The sequence below is a fragment of the Rhea pennata genome, chromosome 29 (genome assembly GCF_028389875.1).
Source record: "Rhea pennata isolate bPtePen1 chromosome 29, bPtePen1.pri, whole genome shotgun sequence".
Lineage (NCBI taxonomy): Eukaryota > Metazoa > Chordata > Aves > Rheiformes > Rheidae > Rhea > Rhea pennata.
The window spans coordinates 3542060-3567614 of NC_084691.1; the positions used below are offsets into that span (position 1 = coordinate 3542060).

At 48.6% G+C, this 25555-nt stretch overlaps 2 protein-coding genes across 2 annotated transcripts in view; one reads left to right on the forward strand and one right to left on the reverse strand.

Annotated features, from left to right (window-relative positions):
- Nucleotides 1-10215, reverse strand: part of KRT7 (keratin 7) — a 29223-nt gene extending 19008 nt beyond the window's left edge. Inside the window, exon 1 of the mRNA XM_062597253.1 lies at nt 10124-10215. The gene's annotated coding sequence lies outside the window, so the exon portion shown is untranslated. The remainder of the gene's footprint in view (nt 1-10123) is intronic.
- Nucleotides 1971-16251, forward strand: KRT80 (keratin 80). Its single transcript, XM_062597263.1, has 9 exons — nt 1971-2297; nt 5607-5821; nt 10794-10854; nt 11923-12018; nt 14135-14299; nt 14795-14920; nt 15017-15237; nt 15634-15689; nt 15785-16251. The coding sequence occupies exons 1-9, from the start codon at nt 1971-1973 to the stop codon at nt 15985-15987; spliced, it is 1470 nt and encodes a 489-aa protein (XP_062453247.1). The 3' UTR covers nt 15988-16251.
- Nucleotides 16252-25555: the final 9304 nt, after the last annotated feature.

Sequence of the window (25555 nt, forward strand, 5' to 3'; positions counted from 1 at the left end):
TGATGCTGAGGCAGGTGTGGTTGCAGATGTGATGAATGCCAGTGCAGTGCTTTCCCTGCAACGATGCTTCCGAGGATCTTGCAAGACATAATCGCGCTAGGATCCGGTCTAGCTCACTGAAGAACACAGCTCCCAGCCTCCCAATCAAGCTACTATTAAACTGAACCAGCCTAATTTCACCTCTATCTCCTTCCCTTGGAGGGATCTTTCCTCAGGAGCCATCACAACTGCCCTCAGTACCAGATAAAGCAAAAAACCTGCCAGGTGACCCCATGACCTGATGCTAATCAGGAACATTGATGTGCCTGCAACCACAAAGCCACAAACAAGCAGCTCACTAGGAGATAGTCTCACCTCACCGTGCCAGAGCCATGAGCTTTGTCATCTCCCCACCAAAAATTTTGCTTTAATCCTTAAGTTAAACTACCCAGATTAAACAGAGAAATTCGGACAAGGATTTGTTGAGTGAGTGACTTGATATTCAAATGCATCAGAGGAAGCATTTTCCCTGGAAAAGCAGTTTCAGCATATGCTCTATGGAAGCACTCTGCTCTTGCCAAAATATTTAAACTGTGCTTAAAGAAGAGATTAACCCTACTAGAACAGGTCTGCTTCCTTCTGAAGGCCTTTGGATAAAAATTACTGCAACATCAGAAGTGTTTCATGTTGAAGCAGGTCTGTGACAGACCCATCACTTGGCAGGGAAATACCCAGTTTGTATTCCAACGTGGGGCAGAACCAGCCTGCAAAACAGCAGGTTTCCCACAAAATAGAAATTCCAGATTTTGATCAAAGACAACTATCCCTTTTCTGAAAACACTGCATTGCTAACAGACAAAAGGAGAATAAATTGGTGGTTTTCTGTCCTGATTCTTCAGATGAGAAAGTGAGTGAAAGCTGGGAAATATTTTCAAAAGAGACATGCCCAATATTGATTTATATCTAAGTCCAAATAGGTATTTAAGGGTGTGCCACCTTAGCAGCCTAGAATTCATTAAAAGACAGCGCTTTTTGGTGGTTCCAGAGCTAGGTTTTAAAGGGCTTTGGGAACAGGGTGTCAAAGACTGACATGGACACTTTTGAGATCCAGCTTGGTGCCAAGAGGTTTAGAAGATCTCTGTTGTTGCCAGTCCACAACTTAGATGACCAAATAGCCTCAGGAGTCTCAGCCTCCATCCAGGTCTTTTCAAACTAGACTGACAGATCTATAGGCCATAAAACGCTCAGTGCATCACAACTTTATGTGATGGTCCTGTGTGGTCAAAGGAAGACCATGAGTTCTTCCAAATAAGATTAGCTTGAGACACTTTTCCAAACTCGTGCCCTTGGCAAATTCAGACTCCTGTTTACAATTTGCTCAGTCAAACACTCCCCCCTCAAAAAAAAAAAAAAAAATCATAATTCCTTCCTGCTGACTTTAGCTGGAAACCCTGAGGCAGGGCTGCAGACTGAATCCAGGCTCTACGAGCCAAGTGCTCCTGCAGCAGCTGTGCTCAGAGCCTTCCTTCCCGAGCCTGCTGGATCCCAGCTCCTTTGGTTTTCTTCTTCACCATTTAAGGATACAGAAAGCAGCTGCTTGGGGCCCAGTGAATTACCTGGGAGTGATTTGTTTTTGCTGCGAGTGCCTATGCCCTCACCACACAAACAAGCTCTTGAAGAAAGGAGGGTACAGAGAGAGGAGGGAAAAAAAGAAAAAAAAAAAAAAAAACCCAACAGGTTGATCTGGATTACATCAACGGTTACACCCTCCTCCATTTAATGAACATAGGAGAACAGGTGCTTGCAATTCATTAGCTAACCCACGAGCCGAGGAGACAGAAATTAACCCAACCGAACTCCTCAGCGTGCCACTACTCTCCTTCCCTTTCAGGCAGCAGGAGCAAGAAATTTTCAACTTTTTTTTTTTTTTTTTTTTTTTTTTTTTTTGGTCTCCTTCCCTCCCCTAGAGCTGCAGGAGCCACAAGCTGAGCATGACTAACCCTTGCAAAGCGTTCACCAGTGGTTCCCTCTCCTCCTGGGAGGTGTCAGGGAAGATGAGCAGAGGAAAAGCAGCTGGCACTTCCCCGGATCGCCAGGGCCGCAGCAGTCCCACTGGGGCAACAAGCAACAGCTATGACTCCCTCAGCCTTCGTGGAGGTGGCAGATACCGGCGCTCTTCTTATCCCTCCCTCTCCATTGATGGGAGGCTCCTGGTCCCCCTGCACCTGGATATTGACCCCAACTTCCAAGCTATGAGAGAACAGGAGAAGGAGGACATCAAGCTGCTCAACAACCAGTTCGCGTCCCTGATTGGGAAGGTAAGATGAGCACAAGCTGCTGAGGGCCATGGTGCAGTGAGGGGACAAGGATGGTGGAGGGGAAAACAGACTGTAAGCAGTCTCTCAGGAGACATCTGAAGGCCTTCTAAAAAGCTAAATTATTGCCAAGCTCTAAGTACTAGGCCAATTAACCAATTAGTTATTCCTTCAGTGCTCTATGCTTTACCAAGTGCTACTATCAGCACTAGGCGATGATGGGCCCCATCTGTGGTCAGCAGCATCAGGTGGCCAGTGCATCTCCTTTGCTACACTTGTCACCCAGCAGGTCTCTTGGGTGGGTGGACAGCAGCGCTGCAGGGGAACATGGTCCTGCCTGAGCAGCCGAGGAAGGGAACTGGGCAGAGTAGGCCTTGGCACCCGCAGTGGACAGGCTGAAACAGTCATGAGCAGTGAAGCAGCTCTCAGGCTGCTAAAGCAAGATGGAAATTTGCAGAGGGCAAGGGAGACCCCTCCACACCCTGTCTCCCTCCTTTGTACTTTTCATTATGAGGGGTTGCGAACTTAGCCAAGAAAGTGTCGCTTTCATCTCTTAAGATCCATGAGAAGGCAGAAGATTTTCTCAAAGCAAAACAATTCATCTGGCTGAGGCAGGTTTCTGCAAAGCCCTGGTGCTCTGTAAACAGATGGTAATCGCCCAGGAGATTGCCTCACTAGAGTCTACAGTACAGGCAGCCAGTGCCAAGCTACTACAGCTTAGGATTTTTTTGGTTTAACTCTAGCTCTAAGACGACCTGAAATCACACTAGGAAGAAAGGTTGGGGGGGAAACTATCTCTCATAGCATCTACCCAGACTGAATAGTTGTGTGCCAACCACACCTACATGTGCAAGCCAGTGTGTGGCTGTGCCAAGGGCTGGATGGAAGAGTACGGCAGTCTCTGCACCTCTGCTTTTCCAAGCACAGATCTCGGCAGCATGAGTTTGGAAAAGCACTGCAAGAGTAGGTCTTGTTGCACATGCTGCAGGCTTGGTCCCTTGGCTATCCAGATCAGGGATGGGGTCAGGGGAGTGGGACAAGACCACACAGAGACACAAGACTTCGCTGTGACATACGTGAGCCAGACCACATGCACTGGTCCATCACTCTGTGCAAATGGAGATGGAAGAAGTGACAGACCTGCAGGTTTTCTGATAAATCCAACCTGGTGATCTGCTGATAAGTGTGCATTGTAGGGCCTGATGGACAGAAGATACAAATGCTCCACTACAGTTAGGTAGCTTTGAGTTTAGTGCTAGCAGCTCCTGCCTTTAGCTTTGAAGGCTGTAGCTTCAAGTGATACATCAGTCAAGGGGCAAATTTCAGCCATCTGCCTTAGGCCACAGGAAAGTAATGATATTTCCTGGTCAGAGAACTTGTCTCTTCAATCAAGAATTCAGATGGCCTCAAGTCCAAGCAGCTAATTCTTCAGATAACTGACCACAATCACTTCAGGAGTTTGCTACTGATGCATCTCCAGCAGGCTGTTCCAGATCTGCCAGTATTCCCTTTCCATTTGATCTAGATATGTCCAGATGGAAGACAGAGAGTGATGGAGCCTCCATTCTGAGACCTAACTTTAGCCTGAACAGCACAGCAGTAGAGACCTCCAAGGACCAGACTTTGGTCATTTCTTCTGTATTCAGAAATGTTTTTCCAGAAAGTAAGGCCAGATTGGGGTGGTTCTTTTGCCACAAAACTCAGATTAAAAGATTTTGTAAGGAAGGATTTGTGCTAAAGAGGGAGCATGTATAAGAAGACAAAATGTAAGCAAAACACTCCAGTGGTAGCGTAAAGGTTTGGGACCTGGCAAGAAACTGAAGAGGTAGAAAAAAGTTGAGCAGCTACGGATGAGAAGCAAGGTCAGGAACAGAGCTGATTTCACGGTCAGGTGTGGATTATGAACAAGGACCAAAAAGGAGAGACTGTTTCCCTGCAGCCAGTCCCACAGGCTGACTGCAGCCCTGCTGAGGGATGCTCTAGGAGCAGCTCTAAGAGGCCTCAGATGGAGAAAACAAAAGGCCCAATTGTTGGCTACTGGTAACTCTGGAAACCTGTACCTTGTGCCACATGCAATGCCCCTCTCTGGCTCCACCGCAGCATCATCCTGCAGTTCTTAGCCTTACACATGCATATAAGAGCATGTCACACTATTTCTGAGCCAGGACAGAGCAGCCAGTCATCTGGATGGACTGCTGACTTGGTATTAATGGACACACAGTAAGTTCTCAGGAAGACAGCAAGGATTAGGTCTCTAACAGTGAGACATGAGATCCTACCACTCATACCTCCTCTGCTAATAACTGACCATGAACATCTGACTGCTTGGCTGCTCTCTGCTTCCAGTTCCCTCTCTGTTAGCATGACAACCTCTTTGGGAAAGATGCTGTCTCTCACCACATGCATCTGTATAGTGTTCAGCAGCTGGGAACTCTCATCTTTGGTTCCAGTTCATGGCTGCTGCTTATTGAAGTTACACAGTCAAAGCTGAAGACTAAGCAGAAGAAGCAGGCCCCCCACTACTCACACCACACATGATATACGTGAAGCCATAGCTCTCCTTATAGAGCAGATGCACTTATATTAGGGTTGAATCATGTCTGTGATAGAGTTTAGGCTTCTGGACAGTGTTGGAAGTGACTGAAAACTCACAAATTACCAGCTGAAATGTGACTGAAGGAGTTTGGTTTTGTTCAGAGTAGTGACAGAGAGGTAGCAATTAAATAATTGATTGAAGTTAGCCAAGAGCTTTGAAGATGAAAAGCATTACCTGAGCAGTGAGCATTACTGCCAAGACTGCAAATATTAGGAGAAAAGTGTCAGATTTGAACAGTGGGTGGGTGAAAATGCAATGTGACCTGTCTTAAACAGACACACACACCACATAGGCACAGACTTGGCAGAGTCTATAATTATTTTGCTCATTGTCTAGAATTCCCATATTTCTTGTCCATGTTACTTTGCCATATAAATCAGAACTCTGATTCATTACACAAACTTCACCAGGGTGTGAATAGCAACAAACAGCTCCTATTTTTAGTAACTTAATAGAAGATGCTCATTCATTTTGATGTGAATATGCTCTATCAAAAAAATTCTATATATATGTAATGTGTAAAACCTCTGTAAGTCCCTATAACCCTCCATCCTGAGGCCTAATCTGCAGCGGATTTCTAGTTCTTACCTGGAGATCTTGACTAATTCCAGCAGCTCCTAGCTACTCTTCAGACAAGCATCTCCTGCCCTGCAAGGGGTGACCAGCTTTGCTTTTGGCTATCATAGTTACTAATGTCTCTGAAACTTCTTCTGCAGGTCCAGTGCTTGGAGCAACAGAACAAGATCCTGACAACAAGGTGGAGCTTCCTGAAGGATCAAGACAATTCCCATTCCGAGTCAGACATCAAGGCCATCTATGATCAGTACATGAGTAAAATGAATCAAGAGATGAAGGCCCTCAGCTACGAGCGGGAAAACCTAGAGCTGGAACTGACAAAGGTGCTGGATACCATGGATAACTTCCGAAGCAAGTAAGTATGTCTCATAGCTGGATATACAAGGCGGAATGCATAGCCTGTTTGCAAGGTATTGGTTCATCTGCATGGACAGGGAGCTGCGGGAGACTGATTTAATATGGACAGGTTGTTACTCTTGGGAACAAACTCTTAGTCTGGTATGCATTGTACATTTGAGAAGTTAGCTGTCCAGCCTCTTCCTGCTTAAAGAGATAAAGATGAAGAGAAATGCATGGAAAGAGAATACCAAAGAGTGTAGTGTATCTGAGAGATGCCTCAGGCCAAAGAACAACAGCTCTGGGGAATATTGTCAGGAATGACAGCCACCAAAACAAAGAATTACTTGTTCTCCACACTATTATCACAAACCAGAACTTGCTACCAAAACCAAACAATTTTATGGGTCTCGGCTACTTATTTTTAACAAACATCCCTTCCTTTTGCCTCCCACCCCACACAATTTCATGCAAAAATCTTTGTTTTGGCCAAAATGTCAAACTACTACCCAGAAAACTTCTTGACAGGAAATTTTCAGGCAGCTGAAAGTTGAAGGGAGGACCAGCTGCGGAGCACTTATCACTGCTTTTGCCAAGAGCTTTCAGATCTTCTGATAAGAGCATTCAGAGATGTGCCAGGGCTCATTCAATAGCACAATGCTTTTATTATTATTGGTGTCATTTGCATACCACACAGATGAATCCGCAATTAGATACTTTCCCTTACAGCTACACCCATCTGCCTACATAAGAACTCTGGAGCCTTCCATGTTGATCTGTAGTAAAGACCTACATAGTGGCACTGTCAAAACAGAACAGCAGTGCAGGGCCTACCCCCCTGCTGCCTTTGATAGACATCACTGAAGCAATAGCCCAAACCTGTTCCTGATGTACAAAGCAATGCGTAAATAATAAGTGTCTTTCTCTAGGGAGTTTAGCAAAGGATCTTAAAGCTCTTTGCAGACATTGATTAAACAACCTACTCAATACATCTGCAAATTAGGGGAAAGACCGATAACTCCGCTTTACAATGGATTAATGGAGACCCAGCAGTTAAATGCCTTGCTCAGGCTCATGGAGTGAGCTGGTGGCAGAGCAGGAATAGGTCCTTAGCCTTATGCTAAACTCATTACACTCAGCTCCTTCCAGAAATGATGCGTTGACATACAGACACTTAGGAATCCCTAAATTTATGTTGGTGAGTGTCTATCTACAATTTATTTGGATGTTGATTTCACATCCCAAAACTCAGGATCACTGGAAAAATCCTTCAGGCTCTTGCTCTGCTGAGAGGTAGCAACCCTAAGCTTGGATCAAAACTGCAATGTGGAAGGTACCATACGTTCCCTGCCCTAAAGAGGTTAAGACCTGATATCCCCCTCTGGAGTATTTATACTTCCTTGTCCTTCCTCTAGAAACTAACTGCTTTGTGGCCAAGCAGTTATAAAAGATTTTTCTTGGCTTATTATTCCATGACAGTTGCCCCTGTCTGCTCTCATAGTTTGTACTCAGGAATTGCCTCATTAATTGCCCAAATCTGGCACTTCGTTTATTTTTCAGCTTGATTTCTAAAGGACAAAGGCATTTATGCAAATCAGTTGTACTTCTCCTCCTAACTTTTGAAACTCTTGGACAGTTTCTACCCAGCTGGACAAGGGGATAGACATCGTAAGGATGCTAAGTCTCTCAGAGCTCCACAAAAGGCTGATGAGAGGAGACACACATACACACACACCCCCATTCAAACACACAAACAGAGGATAAGAGCACAGCACAAGCACATTATTAGACAGCAGAGAATCCACCAAGGGCAGTAGCTTACGATTAGCCCCACTAGCAGCCTTGACAAGAGTTCCCGCTCTGTTAGACATGGGATTACATAAAGCCACAGGAAAACAGCCTCTGTAGATCATGCTGCTCCTAGAACTGCTTCTTTTCTTTCATTTGCGGAGTCTTCCCATTTCACCTTCTCCCATCCGCGAGCTGGAAGGCACGAGCCCTGCCAGGGTGACCTGAGCAGCAAACAGGCAAAACCCACCCTGTCATGGGGCTGTTGCTGACACTCAAAGCCAGCGTGGGTGAATGTGTAGTGCGTATGGTGACCACCCAGCTGGGTTTTCACATATGTGAAAACTGCCTGTCAGTGACCCTCAGCAGGGCCTTCATTTCTCTTTCTCCTCTGTCCAGGGATCGATTTCCACAGAGAGATTTAATCAGCTGGGCCACTTTCACAGATTAGGTTGCCATTGACCAGTGGTTCCAAAGATGCAAGATGATAGAGAAGGGAAGGGGGGAGCAGGATGGCGGTTGACACAGGGTCTCACAAGCCCTGCTTCTTCAGGGAATTGAGCTAAAAACCAAACACTGAAACATGCCTGCATAGGGATGAATGAGGTGCACGCCTGCACAGGTGTTCACTTGAGTTCCCCACATGTGTGATTTGCACATGCAAAGAGCCACCTGAATGAGATGCAGGGAGCATATGCATGTGTTGACTACCCTGGGGGGGGATTGAGGGGGATACTGTAGGGAAAAAAAAAGAAAGGTGTGTATGTGTGTGGGGTGGTCTACAGCCTTTAGAGGGGCCATTTCTGAGGTCTAGCAATTGTGATAGAAAAATTTTGTCACTTGAAGATTAGACTGTCAATCATCTACCACCAACCTCTGCAGTCTGTTTTCAACTACTCCCTACCCTACCTGTCCATAAGAAAAAAAAAATGACTTAATCCCATGCCACCAGGCTGAGATCCATCCCACCTCTATGTCTTCACCCTAAAGTAGTCTTGAGGTACATCCAGAGAGGAACATAGCCTGCCTGAGATTTAGCTCACCTCTAAACAAGACAATTTTGCTTCACTGACTATGGAGGAAGCCCAAGGCTACCAGACGCCTGCCTTAAGTGCATGAAGCGAGATGGGATGGATTTATGCCTAAATGCATGACTGCTTGTGGATTATCTTTAAGAAGATAAATGCTGTAATGTGTTTGTGGAATGCTCCATCCCCATATGAGTCATCTTCTGGCTGCCAGGTCTCTCCAGAGCCATGCGGTGAGCGTGTTTGGCTGGCTCGGCCTGCTCCCTTTCAGGCGGGAGTGTTGTTTGTTCCACATGTAGGATTATGTCAGCACCCTGCAATGCACAAAGCTGCTTCGGCAGGCTGGGACATACTGGGATTGGGCTGAGATGCAAAAAGGATGAAGGAAAAGAGCAGCAGGCTATAATTAAGCTCAATGCACAGTTGCTGGCAGCAAGGCTAACATTCCAGCTAAAGAGCAGAAAAAACTAGATGGGTAAATCTCTTGTTAGCTGGACTACCTGGCCTTATGAAAGAAGGCAAGAAGAGAGTTTAACAGACTGGGTTTCTAAGGGAAGTGCCTTACTGCAGTGCCTCGGACAGTCTGATCCCTCTGCGCTCTTGCTGTCCTCTCAGTGGAGAAAGCTACAGCTCCAGGGAGCCATCTGAGATGTTTCAGGTCTGCATGACTTACCTGCTTGCCCTGCAGTACAGTTCTGGGCTGCATTCCCAATTCCTTGTCATTTCTGTCCCTAGGCTCTTCCCCCTTTTTCAGGGACAGCTCCTCTTGTTGGTAAAAGTTTGTACAACATTGAGGAAGGTCCTCATGTTTAAGTGGAGTGATGAGGTACCAGTCCACCAAACACAAGGACACAGCTGCTGTTCCTGATTTTATTATCATTACTCTGTTATGAGATGCCATTTAGCTTTTACCTCGTTCCCAAAGGTCTCAGCCTTACCCACACCAATTTGACATTCATAAGCAGCACTGAAACACTTAAGTCAGAGTTAGGAAATGCTATGAGGGCATTAGGATAAGAGGAACCTGAAGTATCAGGGGACAGCAGGGAAGCCATGACCACCTTGCTGGAGAGCATGACCTGCTGTGGTCTCAGTGCTGCCGTATCATGTCCGGCAATGCAGTGGCGGATACCAAAAGCCCATCGTACAATGCTCCAGCATTCCTGACCTGCTGCACAGCAAACAAATCAACTGCTGTTGGTAACGCAACAGGCCTGGAAGAGATCTGGTGGCTTCCTGGGTGGATACCTGCTTTCAGCAACATCAGGGCTAGCCACACGCTTGCCCCAAGAGCCAGCAAGGGCTGGCGTATTCCCTAAACTACCCTCTCCTGTTTCTGTTGGTTTTCAGGAAACATATTTGCCCTGGGCAAAATCTTTGCCATCCTGGTCCTGCCTTATCAAACCTGTTTTTAAACACCTGCAGGGTTGGTTCCTCTGCTAGATATTTAGCCATGAGGGCCCCACCCTATCCCATCCTTTTATTTATTTTTTTCTTTTTGTTACCTTCTGCTCTGTGGGCTTTGTTTTCCATGAACTGCTTTGCTGCATCTTGTGTTCCTTCACAAATCCCTCTTTATATTTAGAATAGGTTATGATGCTAGTCCAGCTTTTTTTGCAAATTTATACAAGCCAAGGCTTTCTCCCTTGAAACTGCTCACAGACTCTGGAAATTAAATGCTGATGATACCTGAAAGAAACAGAAGAGGAGAGATTGGAGTGAAAATCTAGCAAAGTTTGGGACATGCCACTGAGTTTCACAGAGAATAACAATTTACCACACCCCTCTTCTCAGTGCCTGCACTCTCTTTCTCTCTGTGGCAAATATGAGGTAACTTGAGGTTGCTTAGCCCTCAAATTAATTAAAATTAATATTAAGTTGCCTCCTGTTTACTCTGGGGTTCTTGAGACTGAAAGTGTGTGCATGGTGTTACTACAGAGCAGCTGACATATAGTAACTTGTTATCATCTCTGTCCAGGTGCCTGTACCCAAGAGATTTCTCTCCTGCTGTCTAGGGGAGAGTATATCTAGGGTCAGAGCCACTGAGGAGGTGGCACATTGTAGTAGAAGCAAAAAGCCAACATGCCAATGTTCCTTTAGACCAACAAGACAACCTTAAACATTGCCCGTGGGTAGTCTCTGGGATTTCTTACTGCTTTTTTCCACTCTCCTTAGATACGAGGATGAAATTCGCCTCTGTAGTGGCATGGAATATACCTTCACAGAGCTCAAAAAGGTTGGTGACAACAGGAACTTTTTGTTGGGACACTTGCACGATGAATAGGCCCTACCCCAGCTCTGCAGTCATGAGATGGTTGGAGTAGCAGGATGGCCCAGACCAGCCAAGACAGTCTGGGGTTAGCCAGTACTGTAAGAGTCCTTGTACCACAGAGGTTTCGTGGAGTAACAAGGTCCTGAGAAAGTCAATGGAGTGGCAAACATGGTTCCAGTTTCAATAGGAGACACATAAGTGAGTCTGGGCCACTTGCGGTTACGGAAAAGCCCCACGGCACTTGGCCGAAGTGCTTGGGGTCAGATGGTGCCTGTGCCCAGCCTCACTGCAATGGCACTGAGCAGACCCGACCCAGAGGGGTCCATTCTCTGAGGATCCTCCAAGGCCATACCTCTCCTCTCCACTACTTTTTTCTCCTAAGATGACATCATAGGTTGGGAAAGGCTGAAAATTGATAAATGTGTTTGTCTTTGCTTCCTGTCACACCACCACGCCCTGTTTAAATAGCAACCGCATGCCACCCCAGATGTAGCTGCATTTGAATAGCAGCTGAAATGGGCGGCTTTGTGCACAGTTTTTGCATTAAAAAAAAAAAAATCCAAGGTATAGGAATGCAAGGTATTATCAGACAGAGGAAACATCCTCCGCAAATGATCATTATAGCTAATTGTATGTTTTCCCTGACACACTCATCAGCCAGTAAGGGCAGTTCTGGTGACTTCTGTGGATGGCATCAGAGTTTTCAATAACCCCCTGCCTTTTGCGGTGAATAAAAGATGAGTGCGTATTGACCAGCCCTGCCTGTTTCCTTCTCCACCCCATCTCATTTAAGACTTTCACAGAAGCGTACGCTTAACAAAAAAAAAAAAAAAAAACAAAAAAAAAAAAAAAACAACACGTAGAGGAGAAATGTCCACAAAGGAACCTCCCTACTTGTAGAGTAGGAGAGAAATTTCACAAGCCCACACCAATATAGGAAGGAGGACATGCCGGTGAGGGAGAAGTTGGAAAGACCTCTTGCCTCAAATCCAAAGACAAACTGTACATTAATACACTTTCCACCTCCTACAGGATTTAGATGTGAGCTCCTTGCACCGAACAGAGCTGGAAGTAAAACTGCATGGGCTACAAGACCTGATGGACTTGAAGAAAACCATCTACGAGCAGGTAAAAATGCAATCGGGAGAGTTTCCCAGCGCACACACACAAGCTACCATGCAAAAGATGGCCTTTTTGAAGGAAAGTTCCACTAAGAAGAGGGTTTTATTCCCAATTTGGACCAAAATGAGATCAGAACCCGCCCCTTGTTCAGTTGCATGGTGTTACACAGACACATCTATGCAGATCAATGGCTTAAGGCAGGGTCACATCAGCTAACCCCCTTCCTTCAGCCAAACTTGCTCCATTTTAAATTTGATCAGGATATTCTTTCTGCGCCACTGTTCCTGCCGGGAGCATGTTTGGGGCTCTCCCCTCAAACAGTTAGAAGGCCCCATCTGAATTCCAGGGGCTCCGCTCCTAACTTCCACTGAGACAGTGTTTGCCTTCAGACCAAGCCTTCCAGGTTGTGAGTGTTTATTCCATTCTGATTCGAAGGGAATGACTATAGCCAAGCAGCAGGACAAGCCACAGTGAACCTGAGTGAGGTGCTGGATGCACCTTGCTTCTAACAGGATCCAATATACTTCATTTCCACTTGCACAAGAAGCATACAATTGCATAAATTTTTACTAAAAGGGGAAGAATATGGAACCTGCAACCCTTTGAACAGGCCCAAAGGGTAACGTGCCTGTATCTGCTCAAACAAGGTGAGGTGATTCCAGCTACTCACTCAGAGCCTGTAAAATGTTATCAAGCAGGCTCAGCAGCGTTCTGCAAATAGTAATGATTTGTCTGAATTCTACCAATACAAACCATTAAAATGCTTGTTGGTGTGAATTAGAAGAAAACTCTAGCTTTGGTCCTCTTTTATGCCAACAGAAATATTAGCAAAGCATCAGGCTTTTTTTTTTTTTTTTTTCTCCAGAGGATGCTCCAATATATGAAACATGCATGCATTTTCTCATATAGCTCTTACCTGTTCTAAGATTAACAAAAGCGCTTAAGGATTAAACACCACTGGGAAAGAAATACATGGATAATCCTGCTCTTTGGAAGAGTGGTGGGGTTTTTTTCCTGTCTGTTATTCATGGATCACCATCTCAGGGTGCCCATTGTTTCCCCAGTTAGGGAAAGGCAAGGCAAATAAGGTCTACAAATGCTTCTAAGAGATTAAAGCCCTCAGCATAAAAGGGAGGAACAAAAGCATCAAGACGAAATGTAAGAGTTGGGGAGAGATGTATGCTGCTCTCTTTCCCACTAGTAAAAATCAAGAGCAACTACAGAGAAACCAAGAGTGACACCCTTGCAGTAGCAGTCTGAAGCTGCGGGGGGCTGCCAAGTGAACATGCACACCATCTGCTCAGCGGCACGGCATCAAGTCGCGTCTTGCCTCTATACAAACCACTCAGGGGTGCAGTTTACAGGAATGGATTAAGGGTCCTTTTTAGGTTCAACGAGGGGACTCTGCCTTCATCATTGTTTGACTCCTTTCTCTACAACTGTGACCAACTCAGCCATGAAAAGCAAATACCCCAGCCAGGAACTGCAGTTTTTGTATGCACGTTCCTACTTCTCCTGTGGCTGGTTTGAGTTTCTCGAGTATGTGAGACCAGCTCTGGGGAATGGAGTAGGCCTGCTAGGGATGGCTAGTGCAGAATGTGTTTAGAGAAGGTCCTGTTCCTACCTCCTCTTAACTAGACACAAAGTAGACTATGATGGAGCAAATGGCATCCACAACCTCCCTAAATACTGAAGCAGAGCTGGGAAGAGGCACCTTCTAGGACCACCAGCCCGTGGAACAATTCACTGCCCTATTCCTTCCCCAGGACAGATGAACCCAGCATGTGAATACTGACAGAGCAAAAAACCGAAGCCCAATCAACAGTCCAATAAACCTTCTTACGATGCAATACAAATGCACCATTATGCCAGGTTAATATTAGATTCTGTGAGAACTTGTATTCAAAGGTCCCGAAACAATGCTCTAACCTAAGTTAGAGAAAAATACCACCAGCTTCACAATTTCAGAGAGTGAAAATCTATGAAGCCTCATCATCTCTCCACACTGCAGGAAGCAGCTTTGGCTAGCTAAGCACAGCAGATCTGCCAACGTTCAGATCTCTCCTGCATTGCAGCTTTGATGAATATTTGGTATTTCAAGCCCTTTCTCTTTGCTATGCAGGAACTTGAGGAGCTGCTGGCAGAAATTAAGGACATTTCTGTTGTCCTGGGAATTGACAACACATGCAAACTTGACCTCAGTAAAATTGTGGAAGAAGTAAGGGCCCAGTATGAAGCTCTTGCTCTCCGGAGCTGGGAGGAGGCTGAAGCGCTCACCAGGAGAAAGGTATTTGTCCCATTATCTGATTGATACTGGGGAGAGGCAGGGAAATAAGAGGGAGAGAAACTACAGGGATCAGCAAGATGTGGAAGGACAGACTACACCTGGGAACGGAGGGAGGGACAGGGTGCTAGCCCAAATCAACTCCTCCTAATTCAGATGTTTAAACTAGGAGTTTCACTGCTCTAGGCTCTCTGCATTGTCAGTGGAGAAAAGCAAAAATATCTCCCAGTGACAACCAAGCCAACCAAAGATGTAAGTGAGCTTCCACTGGTGCTTCCCCCAAATAGAGTGGGAGGGAACATGACCAAAACTAAGAGACTGCGTGCTCTGCACATGGCACAGCCAGAAGAGGATTTGGGAGTGAGCCCTAAATCCTTCAACACACCTATTTTTTTTTTCCTAGTGAGGTGTTTCTCCCCCAAGGGCAGTGGAAATTCTCAGATTCCTTTGCTATAGCAGAGGAGGAGCAGATAATCCACTCTTCCCTCTCTCCTGCAGCTGAATGAAGGAAACACCCAGTCAGCCACCTACGGGGGCCACCTCCTTGACAGTCGACGGGAAATTGCAGACATGAACATACAGATCCAGAAGTTGAGGTCCTGCATTGTGTCCCAAAAGAGTCAGGTGTGTCCTGGGGTGGGTGACAAAACTCTAGCACTCAGGACTGGTAAACTACAACACACCTAACGCCTCCACCACTTTTTTCCATTGCAACAACAGTGCCTGTACTTGGAGGAGAACATCAAAGAGGCAGGGGAGCAAGGTGAGACGGCCCTCAAGGATGCCAAAGCCAAGCTGGTCAGGCTAGAAGAAGCCCTACAGAAGAGCAAGGAGAATATGGCTCACCTGGTAAAAGAGTATCAGGAGCTGATGAACATCAAGCTGGCCCTGGATGTGGAGATCCTCACTTACAGAAAGCTGATGGAAGGGGAGGAGAGTAGGTGAGCTGGGCTTCCTCATATCTGGACAGGAGAAGGGATGTGTACAAACCAGCTAGGAAGAAAGCAGACATCCCAAGCTTTCAATCTGGTATAGAAGGCTTGATCAAAGAAGGCGCAAACCTCAGCAGTCCCCATACAGCTCAGTCTAGTCTCTTATTCTGAAGTTTTCCTCGCTTCCTCAAATTGAAGGGTACCAGCACTTCTCTAGAGAGTGCTTTGCCCAGATGCTGTTGAGTTAGCCTTCACAACTTAACCACATACTTGGCTCTACCCATATAACCCAGCTCTGGAGGGCCAACCTCCAACTCTCTCTCTCTCTCTCTCTCTGGCACTGCATTGACTTTGCTGCCTTCAAAGAATAACAGGCATCTTCACGTCTTGTCCTTGTTTTCACAGCATAGAGTCACCAATACCCACCATCATCAGCACCATCCATTCCAGACCAAAGCACTGTAAGTGGTTTTATTCATACAACTTGGTAGAGCAGAATGCAAAAGAAACATTTCTAATATTTCTAAGTGGTTCACTTTTCTCTCTCCCTCTGCAGCCTCCTCCTGTGCTTTGAGGAATTCCAAGGTGTTTGCAAGAGGAACAGGCAGCACCAACAGTGAGATGAACCCCAAAGGAAGCAGCACAAAGATGCTGCCCTCAAGAAGCCACAGCAACAGCTCGGCAATGCCTGAAGCAGACGCCTGCATCAATGGGGCCCGGCCAAAGTGCAATTCTCTGTCCACCAAAGAATGCTCTTAGGAGAAACGGAGCCCCACAGCACAAACACAAGACACGTTGGCATCTGTAGCCAAATGAAGCCAAAGCACTTTCTCCTAAACTCAAGCCAGCGTCCGAGGAATCAAGGACAAGAATCTCTCTCAAGTTTTTCTTTACAACATCCCAGTTAACATCTCTGTTACCAGTTACAAGCAGAAACCAACCCAGGGTTTTAGAGTCTCTCCCATTCAGTACCCATACTAACTCCTGCTTCTGCTCTGGATCTGTTTCCACAGAGAATTTGCATTCATAACCTTTGATATCTATCTATAGAAAAATTAGCGAGAGAGGAAAGTATTATTAGACAAGCTTTTAATATGGCAACCTGAAGCCATCAGCCCAGATATTTTACCAGTATTACAAAACCTTTCTCTCTGTTCTGTCTCAACTCTGGGGTGTCTCTGAGAGGTGTTCACTGATGTGGCTTTCAAAGGAAGGCAGCGTCGAGCTTTCCAAACTGAGCTGACAGGGAGATGCAGGTAAACATCCCAAGCCAGATGAATTTGTGACATCTCTACTTGCATGTCTGGTGACAAACATTCTGGCTGTACTGGGGAATCCTTAGTGACTCCACAATATTCAACTAATTTTACTGCCTTTGGGGTGGTCCTTCATTCCCTCCCAAGCCACTAAAGCTAGAAGTTATTAAAACTTATCGTTTTATAAACCTTATTTCTCTAACAGAGACCACCTCCTGTCCCACTTAATGGCACTCCAAACTCCATGAACAGTGGTGCTACATTCTGTGTGAACTGGAATATTCACTGGTTCCTATTTAACTACGACAGGCAGGACTTTTCTTTGTATTTATTAAACTGACATAGCAGCTTTTACTTTATCTGGTTAATCCCAGCCAATGTAAAGCAGCAACGTTGCGCCAAAGGCACTAGAGCCAGGTCTGTAGACACCAGCTGTAGTTCTGGCCTCGGTACAAGCATTACTGTGTCCTTCTTGCACATATTAACATAGACAACGCACTGCAGTATTTCTCTCTGAGGCCAAGCTCTGACCGCAGCCACTGGCGTACAAACCCGCTTGGCTTCACAGATTTGCATGTATCAGGAGCTGTTAATAGTCTCTTGGCTTATTTCTGTTGAGCACATCACAGTATTTCCACGTTTCTGTAGAACAGCCAACTACTGTAGCGTCTATGTAACCAGCACACTAGCTCTCCAGTGTTATAGCCGTTCAAATAAAGTACGAAATGCATAGAAAACACAGAGTATTGCTGATTTTCTCCAAATTTCTTACCACAGCCCACCTGAAACAACAATTCTTTCCCCAGTTGCTAGCAGGCCTCAGCTGAGGACTCTCGCTATTCTCTAGCAGCCAAAGAAAGCTGAAATTTCTTCTCAGGCACTTTGCTTGATCCAGATCCCTGGAAACAGCTACCAACCGGGCTGGTGGGACAGAGGTGGAGCCCAGCAGCCAAGGCTTATGGGGAGAGCACCACTGTCCTGTCACTAGAGTCCTACGCAATGTTGAATCACAGAGCACCTCGGGCCCATTTCAGGAGATGAAGTGTTATTACAGGTCCCACATTCCTACACAAAGCTTTCACCCTGCTAAACGACACCTACAGCTCTGCAGAAGGGGACTTCTGGGCACCTGAGGAAGCCTGTCATTTCAGAGGTGTCCTTTCAGAGCATGGGGTTCTCTTAGCGCTTCATGTTTCTCCTTGCTCAGAAACACCCCTTTATGAGGAACCTACCTGGACATTCAAAATGGACAACGGCCCCAGAGGTGTGCAAATCTGGTTCAAAACAGCCCAAGGCGTATGGTGGGCAACTTCTGCACGGTGTGGTAGGTGAAGGCCTTGGCTCACTTGGGGTCTGGGCTGGATCGAAAAGATCTGGGAAGAACATCTCTGCTCTGCCCTTTGTAGCCCACCTCAGAGGACTACTGCACTTTTGGGGCCAGCCTGAGAGGTGCTGGGGCAGGAGAGGGGAGACCAATACAGACCAGCAGAAAGAGCTCCCAGCTATCAGGTCTGCCAGCTGAGCAGCTCAAAGCTCTTGGTTTCTCACGCTGGTAGGGATGGGACATGGGGCAGCCATGAGTCAGCTCCCGGGCACATGTGCCCTTTCTTTCTCAGGGGGAGACGCCGCTTTAGTGCGGAGCTTGCCCCGGAGGCCAGACCCAGCAGAGTCCTTGGACAAAGGCCTTTTAGGCGAAGGAACAACCCCGGATTTGTGCGAAGCTCTGCAAGAGGAGCAGCGCGCAAAGCCCAGAAGAGGAACGACTGCTCCGAGCAGCCCGGCGCCCTTGCAAGGCAGGGTGCGGCCGAGGCACTGCGAGGAAGGGAGGGAAGAGGAGACGCACAGAGCTAGCGTCTCCCAGGCTGAAACCCGAACAGAAAGGCAGGGCTGGGGTGCCCAGACCGTCCATCCAGGGGGAGGATGGGGTGGTCGGAGACACGTGCTCACGGTCTGGCTGGGTACGGCAGGGGCTCCGCAGCAGCCCAGCTCTGCAAGAGGGCAGCGTTTCTAGCTGGTTTCCCTCCCTCCCATACACTTTTTGCTGCTTGTGAGCACCCACAGCCCAGGGGACTGGGAGAAAGTCCCAAGGGCAAAGGAGGGGAACAGAGAAGCCGGACCCCTGGGGCCAGTGTGCTATCTTATGACAAACTGCAGAAGTGCCTGATGTTAGGACAACCTGACTCACCCTTCCACTGTCTCAGTCACTTCACTGCCCTGCGCCTCAGTTCCCCCCCACCCCGACAAGTGGAAAGTGATATTAACCCACATCATACCAGGGTGGTTGATTTTACGCAGCAGAATAATTCCTGCAGCCTGTTGATGGCCTAAGATAGGCTCATGACTTTGACAACCACCCCTGCCAGTGTAGCAGTCCTTCCATCTCCATGATACTACCCTTCAAGCACTGAATTCACCTGAAGGACCAGGCCCTTCCTTGGGGCTAATTCCTGTACTTTTACAGCAGTTGAACAGCCAGCCCTAAACCCAGCTGTAAAAATTCACTGGGGAAGCTCCGTATCTTTTTTTCCTTATCACCCCACTTTAAGTCTTCTGGAAATTCCAGGTTCTCTCTCAGGATCTCAGAAAACCCTTTAGGGTGAGAGGGGACAGTCCTACAAGGGCAGGGATGCTGAGCCAGCACAGAGCCCAAGGCCAAGAGGCCAGCAAGGAAAGCTGCTACTAAAGGGATTTGAGCAGGGGAAGGTGGGGGGAGAAAGACAAGTTTGTCCACGTTCTCTGGCAAGCTGCATCTGTGCAATCCAAAGCACAGCTGTCTCCAGGTAAAGCCATATTAGTTTCAGTTGCAAGAGACTTCCTAAAGATCTCAAATCCCAGCTGGAGCCAAAGATCAGAGCATCTGCCCTGGTGTGGGGAAAGGAGACATCAGATGTCCAGCACCTGGCTCAGCTGCTAAACAAGGCCCAAGGGCAAAACCGAGGAGTAGATAAAACTGTGGCACTGAAAGCAGAGGGCAGAGCTGATCTATACGGGGCAGACACTGGCAGGGAAGATCTTCAGGGAAACATTCATGTCTGCACAACAGCACGTGGGCCCGAGTCCAGAAGACATGCCAGAGCAGACAGAGGGAAGTGGCAGGGCTCCTCTCCTGTTTTCCAAGCAGGGAGATTCTGTGCCCCAGACCACATCTAAGGAGTTCTGCATTCCTGGCCGCTGCCTCCCCAGGTGCGGCGCACCCAAATGTGAGCTCCAGGCTCCCTCTCCTGGGCAGGTGACACCACTACTAATGCTTCAAAAGAGGAGGCTCAGAGGCCTCAATGTCCTGGAGCCCATAAGCCATCCTGAAGCCCATAAGCCATCCTGACTCAGCAACACTTTCCTTCCCTGCAGCAAGCTCAGCCTCCCAGGAGGAGACAAAAACAGCTCCCAGGCAGCGAAAAGTGTACCCCAAAGCATGGTCAAGGACTCTCCCAGGACACTTCACAAGGGCACAGCAGTGGCTACAAAAAAAAAAAACAAAAAAAAAAGAAAAAGAAAGAAATAGAGCCACAGAGCTTTGCCCGAACCCAAATCATGATTCATGCCCACCAAATGTGGCTAGCCTGTAGCTAGCTCGGCTTGGCTGGCCCTGATGCACTTCATCACACATGCACACACACAGATCTTTCCTTCATAGCCCACACACGCTTCAGATCAGTCCAGGGACCTGCTTGGGGAAGGTAAGCTGTCTCCCAGTGGAGTTACCAACAGTGAGAAACATCTCCCTCAATCAGATCCCACCAGTCCAGTGAATGAACCAGTTACTTTTCCCCCCTTGATGTTTGGCAGAGGCTTTGGTGACTAACTGAACACTGCACACTCTGGCTGACGTTTGGGTTGCCGGTCCAAGCCTGAGCAAGGCCAAGGACCCTTTCTGGCCTGCAGAGAGACAACTTGTTAAAAGAGACCAAGGGCCTGGTCTCAACACAGGCAGCCTAAATCCTAGTCCTGCCTAGGGCACCTGAGTAGCCAGGCTCACAGAATCAAGTAAATTTAGACCAGGGAGATCTGGGCTAAGCCAAATTCACGCTCTGTATCAGAGCAGGTCAAATCCCTCGACACATCCCATGTTGCTACATGCATGGGAAATGAGGTGGAAGCATGTTCCTGGGACACAGAAGGCCACAACAAGGTGGATCAAAGCTCTATGGACTTTCCACTGCACCTAGCCACACTGAGTAAAACTGTACTTTTCCCTCAAACAGCCCAAGTCCACCCTAACCTCTTCCAACCCAGTTTAATCTGCCAGTCCCTATTTTGCCCACAGCTGGGGTTTACCTATTGCACCCAGTTCCAGCCGATGTATGAAATAACTGCAAGAGACAGAACACAAGACAGAAAGATGGATCCTCTAGGCTCATCTCCCAAGCTTGCCATCCAGGACAGCCATTTCCAAGGATCAAAGTAGCACAGCCCAAGAAATCAGCTGCTGGGAAAAACTCCCCCAGTCTTGAGCAAAAGAGAGCTGACTTCCTTTTCACTACTTGAGCTCAAAGTTGTGCCTCAGTTTCTTCTGTTCACTGTGGCGCCCAAGGAAAGCTGACTTGTCTTTGCCTGCAATCTAAGGTGGGATCAAGCTGGGTCAGGGTGGTGTTATAATTCAGTTTTCCTAACCAAACACTCCAGCCCAGGACAGCCAGAGCAGAGTTTAGCAAGTGGGAGGGAGGCTCAACGCTCAGGCAGGGGCTTTGTAATGTCAGAGGCTGTCACCGTCTTCCCAGGCACCGAGCTAGGACAGTTTTCCAGCCAAGATCATGGGCACCTTTTGCTACCCACCTCCACAGCTCTCGGCACACACAAAACCAGCCACGTTTACTGGGGGAGCTGGTCTCTTTGCAAGCCCCAGAGATCAGCCACGCTGGCTCCAAAGCAAATGCTGTAATTGTCTCCAGGGCACCTGGAGAAGGGAGGGGAGAGCAGGGAAGGGTGGAGGAAAATATGCCCGACCCCATCAGCCCATCCACACCTCTCCACACAAGTCCCTTCACAGGGAGGAGGAGCAGCCGGCACTGGGATTTTTGACCGTATATGGCCAGGTTTCTCTCTCCGCGGCCAATCCGGGGCGGAATGCGAACAGCCGAGCCTTGCCCAGGTTGCCAGGCCCGTCCTCCCCTGCCCACACCCTGCCTCCCCGGCCAGGTGTGCCGAGCTCTACCTGCAGCAGGGGAGGCGACGGCTGCTTCGGCTCATCCCACTCAACACCTGGCACAAAACCAGGGGAAACTCTGCCCGGCACAAATTCATCGTTAGGAACAACATCCCTGTTGGGTCTTTGCATCCCACGCAGCCCTTCAGGCTCCCCAGGGAGCCCGAGCTGAGCACGGGGTAGCTGCCGCAAGGCTGGTCAGCCCCCAGCATCCCCACCAGCAGCCCCTGCTTGGGCCTGAGCTGCAAAAATACTCTCTTTCCTCTCAACAGCTTCACCTTTCCTTCAACACTTTCCAGTCATTCACCATCCCAGCCAGGTGATAAACCCCCTCCTCCGTCCCGCAGTCATTCCTGTGCTTAGTTTCCACTTCCGCCTGCTCCCTGCTTGCTCGTGGCAGCCCTGGGGTCTCTCCTGGCCGGGCAGTGCTTGCAGCAGGGAGCCTGCACAGCCTGGCTACGGGCGCATCCTTGGGGCGTTCGGTTTTGAGCCCAGCTTCGGCTCGGTGGAGCCGGACGGGGCCTCGCTGCATCGCCCCGTCCCAGCCGGGATTGCCAGCAGCCCTGCACGCAGTGCCGCAGCGAGGCACGTGCCAACTCTGCCGGGACCCCGCGTGCCAGCGCCCTGACCAAACGAGCCCAGGAATTTCGGAGAAACCAGCATTCCCTTGTTGTGCTGCCAAGATTCGGTACCCGCCTGGCAGCGATGCTGTTAGAGCAGGAGAGGTTCCAGGAGAGCTGTGTCAGCTCGGGCTTGCGGGCCGGGAGTGCCAGCAGGTCCCACGCCTCCGCCTCGAGGCTCGCCAGGGCCTCGTGCGCGGGCACCGCGGCGGCTGCGGCCTCGACGCGCTGCCCGCCCAGCCCGGAGCCCTGCGCTTCCACAGCGCCCCGAGACAAGACGGCGGCAGGGTCGGCCGTTGGACGTTCGCCCTGGTCTAACTCTGCGCAGGCCTCCAGGAGGGCAGAGCCCCGTGGGGAGCAGCGCACTTGGGAGGCCAAGGCTTCATCTTGGGAAGCATGAGTCCAAAGGACAGCACAGCTTATTTCCTAGCACCTCCAGACCTCTTTTCCCCTCTACACACACTCACGTATCCACCACAGAGCAACAGCATCACCCCGTGGCAGTGGGAGCCCTCAGGAGCCCAGGGCAAGGAGCAACAGGGGACCAGCAGGAGTAGCAGGTCTGTGCACAGACAGGGACGTGACCAAGACCGTCCCTACCTGGCAGGAGGAGCACGTGGACTGCAGTCCAAGCACGTGCTACCCTCTACCAGGTCTCGGCAGAGATGGAGATGTTCCCCTGTCCAGCTTGGAAAGGTCACACTGTCCAGATTGCAGTCAGGATGCCAAAGACAGGCGTGTGAGAGCCGGTGTCCGTTTTCATGAGCAAACAAGGAGAAAGAGGGTCATGCCAAACTACTAGCGATCAGGACTGAGAAGCTGCAGTTCAGATCAGTGTCTGTATCAGGAGCTGCAGCAGATCTCACAGGCTCTGAGCCGAGCTCTGGTTACCAGACACCATTTACAACCTCATCCCCATCATCTCCATTCTGCACAGACAGCAACTGTGCCTGAGACACCTCTTCACAGCTCATCACGGCATGCACTGCAGACCTTTCATTTTTGGCTTAACTTGGTTAGCTGCCACTGCTAGCAGCAAAGACCTGCTCCCCTAAGCCCACATTAGGGACCAGAGCTCCTACTTGGGTTCAGGGGGAGCTTGTTCTCTACTGGGCAGCCTGTGCTGAAGTCTCAGCTATTGCATCTTCTCTGCTAACTAAGCATGGATACTTAAATACCTACTAAGTAGCACCTTCACTAAGGACCCTCAAGTGCTCATGGCACATTCAAATAGGGAGAAGGAGGGCAATGCACAGCGCACATCCACACTCGGGAAACGCAGGTGGTTCAGGCCCAGAGCGCCTAGCCATGCTCCTACACAGCAGGAGCACCCTCTCCGGTGCACAGATGCGCCAGGCAGCCTCCCAACCTGATGCAGCAGATTGAGTTGAGATACACTGAGGGGCTTGGGCAAGCTGGGGCAGTGCCCGGTGCATAGGGCAGGGTAACAGAAAATATGAGAGACTGCAATTTGTCTGGGATGAGTCACGCTCAAGGATGGGCAGTCCGGCCGCTGGAGCTGCCTGCTCAACTCTCCACCCCTAGCAGCATGGCACCCTGGGAAAGAACAAACCGTGGGAACCAAGATATCGCAGCAGGCCAAACAAGCTCAAAAACATGGCTGTTGCTGAGAGGAGATTAAAATTGTCCATCTCTGCAAAGCGATGACTTAGAGAGAGCAGCAAAAGCCCAAAGCTCAGCAGGTCTAGGTGCTGGAGATTGGCTGCTCAGCCTGGCAGGGTCCCCGCGGCAATCAGCCAGGTATTCATAACATAATGGGAACGGTGCTTACCTGTTCCTGCTGGGGCTTGCGTATGTTTGCGAGATTTCATAGACACACCCTTCAATTCAAGGCTGTGGAGAGGGGAAAAAAAATAATAAAAAAAAAAGCACAGTGCCAGAGAAGGAGGGGGAGAAAGAAAAGAGAAGGAACCACCTCAGAGCAGAGGAATCCCAGCCGTGACTCATCGCGGGGCAGGCAGCAGGGGCTCTGACGCAGGAAGCAAGCAGCGGGCTGGGGATGCCGGGGAGAGGGTCGGGACAGACTGCCTTTAGCAACGCAAGGCAGCCCACCCTGCCCAAAGGACGTTTCCAGACTCACCCAGCATCCAACCTTCCTCATGCAAAGGACGCCCGGTGGCACTGGGGTCTTGACTTCTGCTCGTGGAAATGAGCCTTTTTTCCAGCACTAGGAAACCTCGCCTGCATGTTTCCCAGTTCCCTAATGCCCACGTGCCCAGCCTTCCCCTCTCTATTGCACTGGCATTAACAAACACCAAGGGTGCCCAAAACACCCTTTGTATCAAACATTTCTCATGTTGGCAACATCACAGCAACATTAAGGCCTTCCATAGCCAGCAATCTCTCTGCCACCCAGCAAACTGATGCCCCTTTGAGCAGTTTGCCCTTTTGAGCTACCCCAGCCAACACACATGGAGGAAAAGGTTCAGACTTAAACAAAAAGAGGAGTATAAAACATCTGGGGCTTTTTTCCAGCTCTCCCAGAGCCTCAACATGTACCCAAAGTAATGTCAGCTCCTGTGCACATGTACGCGCAGTAGGGCTAAAAGACACCACAACACACATCAGATGAATGTTGTCTTGGAGCACTTTGTATACTCTGCGAGGGGTACAAATATCAAACAAGGAGCAAAACCACAGCTGTCCAGATCTACTCTATATTTACACCCACCTGGTCCCACTAACCTCAGCAAGCTGTAAAACCATTATTCCCTTAGCACTTCCTTAGACAGAAACCCACATAAGTGATACAGCACCAGTTTACCCCCACACCAACTGTCCCGCTAGGTAGGACTGTCTAAGCTCTTGGGGTCAGGGGAACATAAAAGAACATCTGCTCTCTTTCTAGTTTCAAACTGAAGGTCCAAGCTACCAACAGCAGGAAATGCTCAAAATATAGGACTCCAGAAGACTTACAAACTAGACAACAAGGAAAAGCTGCAATTGTGTCTTTTTCTTTAAAGTAGTGGATGACAAGGCACTAAAAACCCTCGAGATTGATTTGGCTTTGGGCTTGCTCAGGGGAAAACTGAAACTTTGCAGTATGCAACATGAGTACCTCCTTCAAGAATCATACCCAAGTTAGCATCAGACAAGCCCTTTGCTTTCACAAATGGATTGCTCTTTAGCTTCTGCATGTATGCGCTTTCTCTAATCTAGTCTTAAATGCACAAAGCTGGAAGGGACCTCACCTCTGTTCAATCTGACTCTGTCCAGAAAGACCCCATGCATTTGCGTTACGTTGGCAGCTTTCCGGACAGCCAGCTCATACTCATGGCAACAAACAC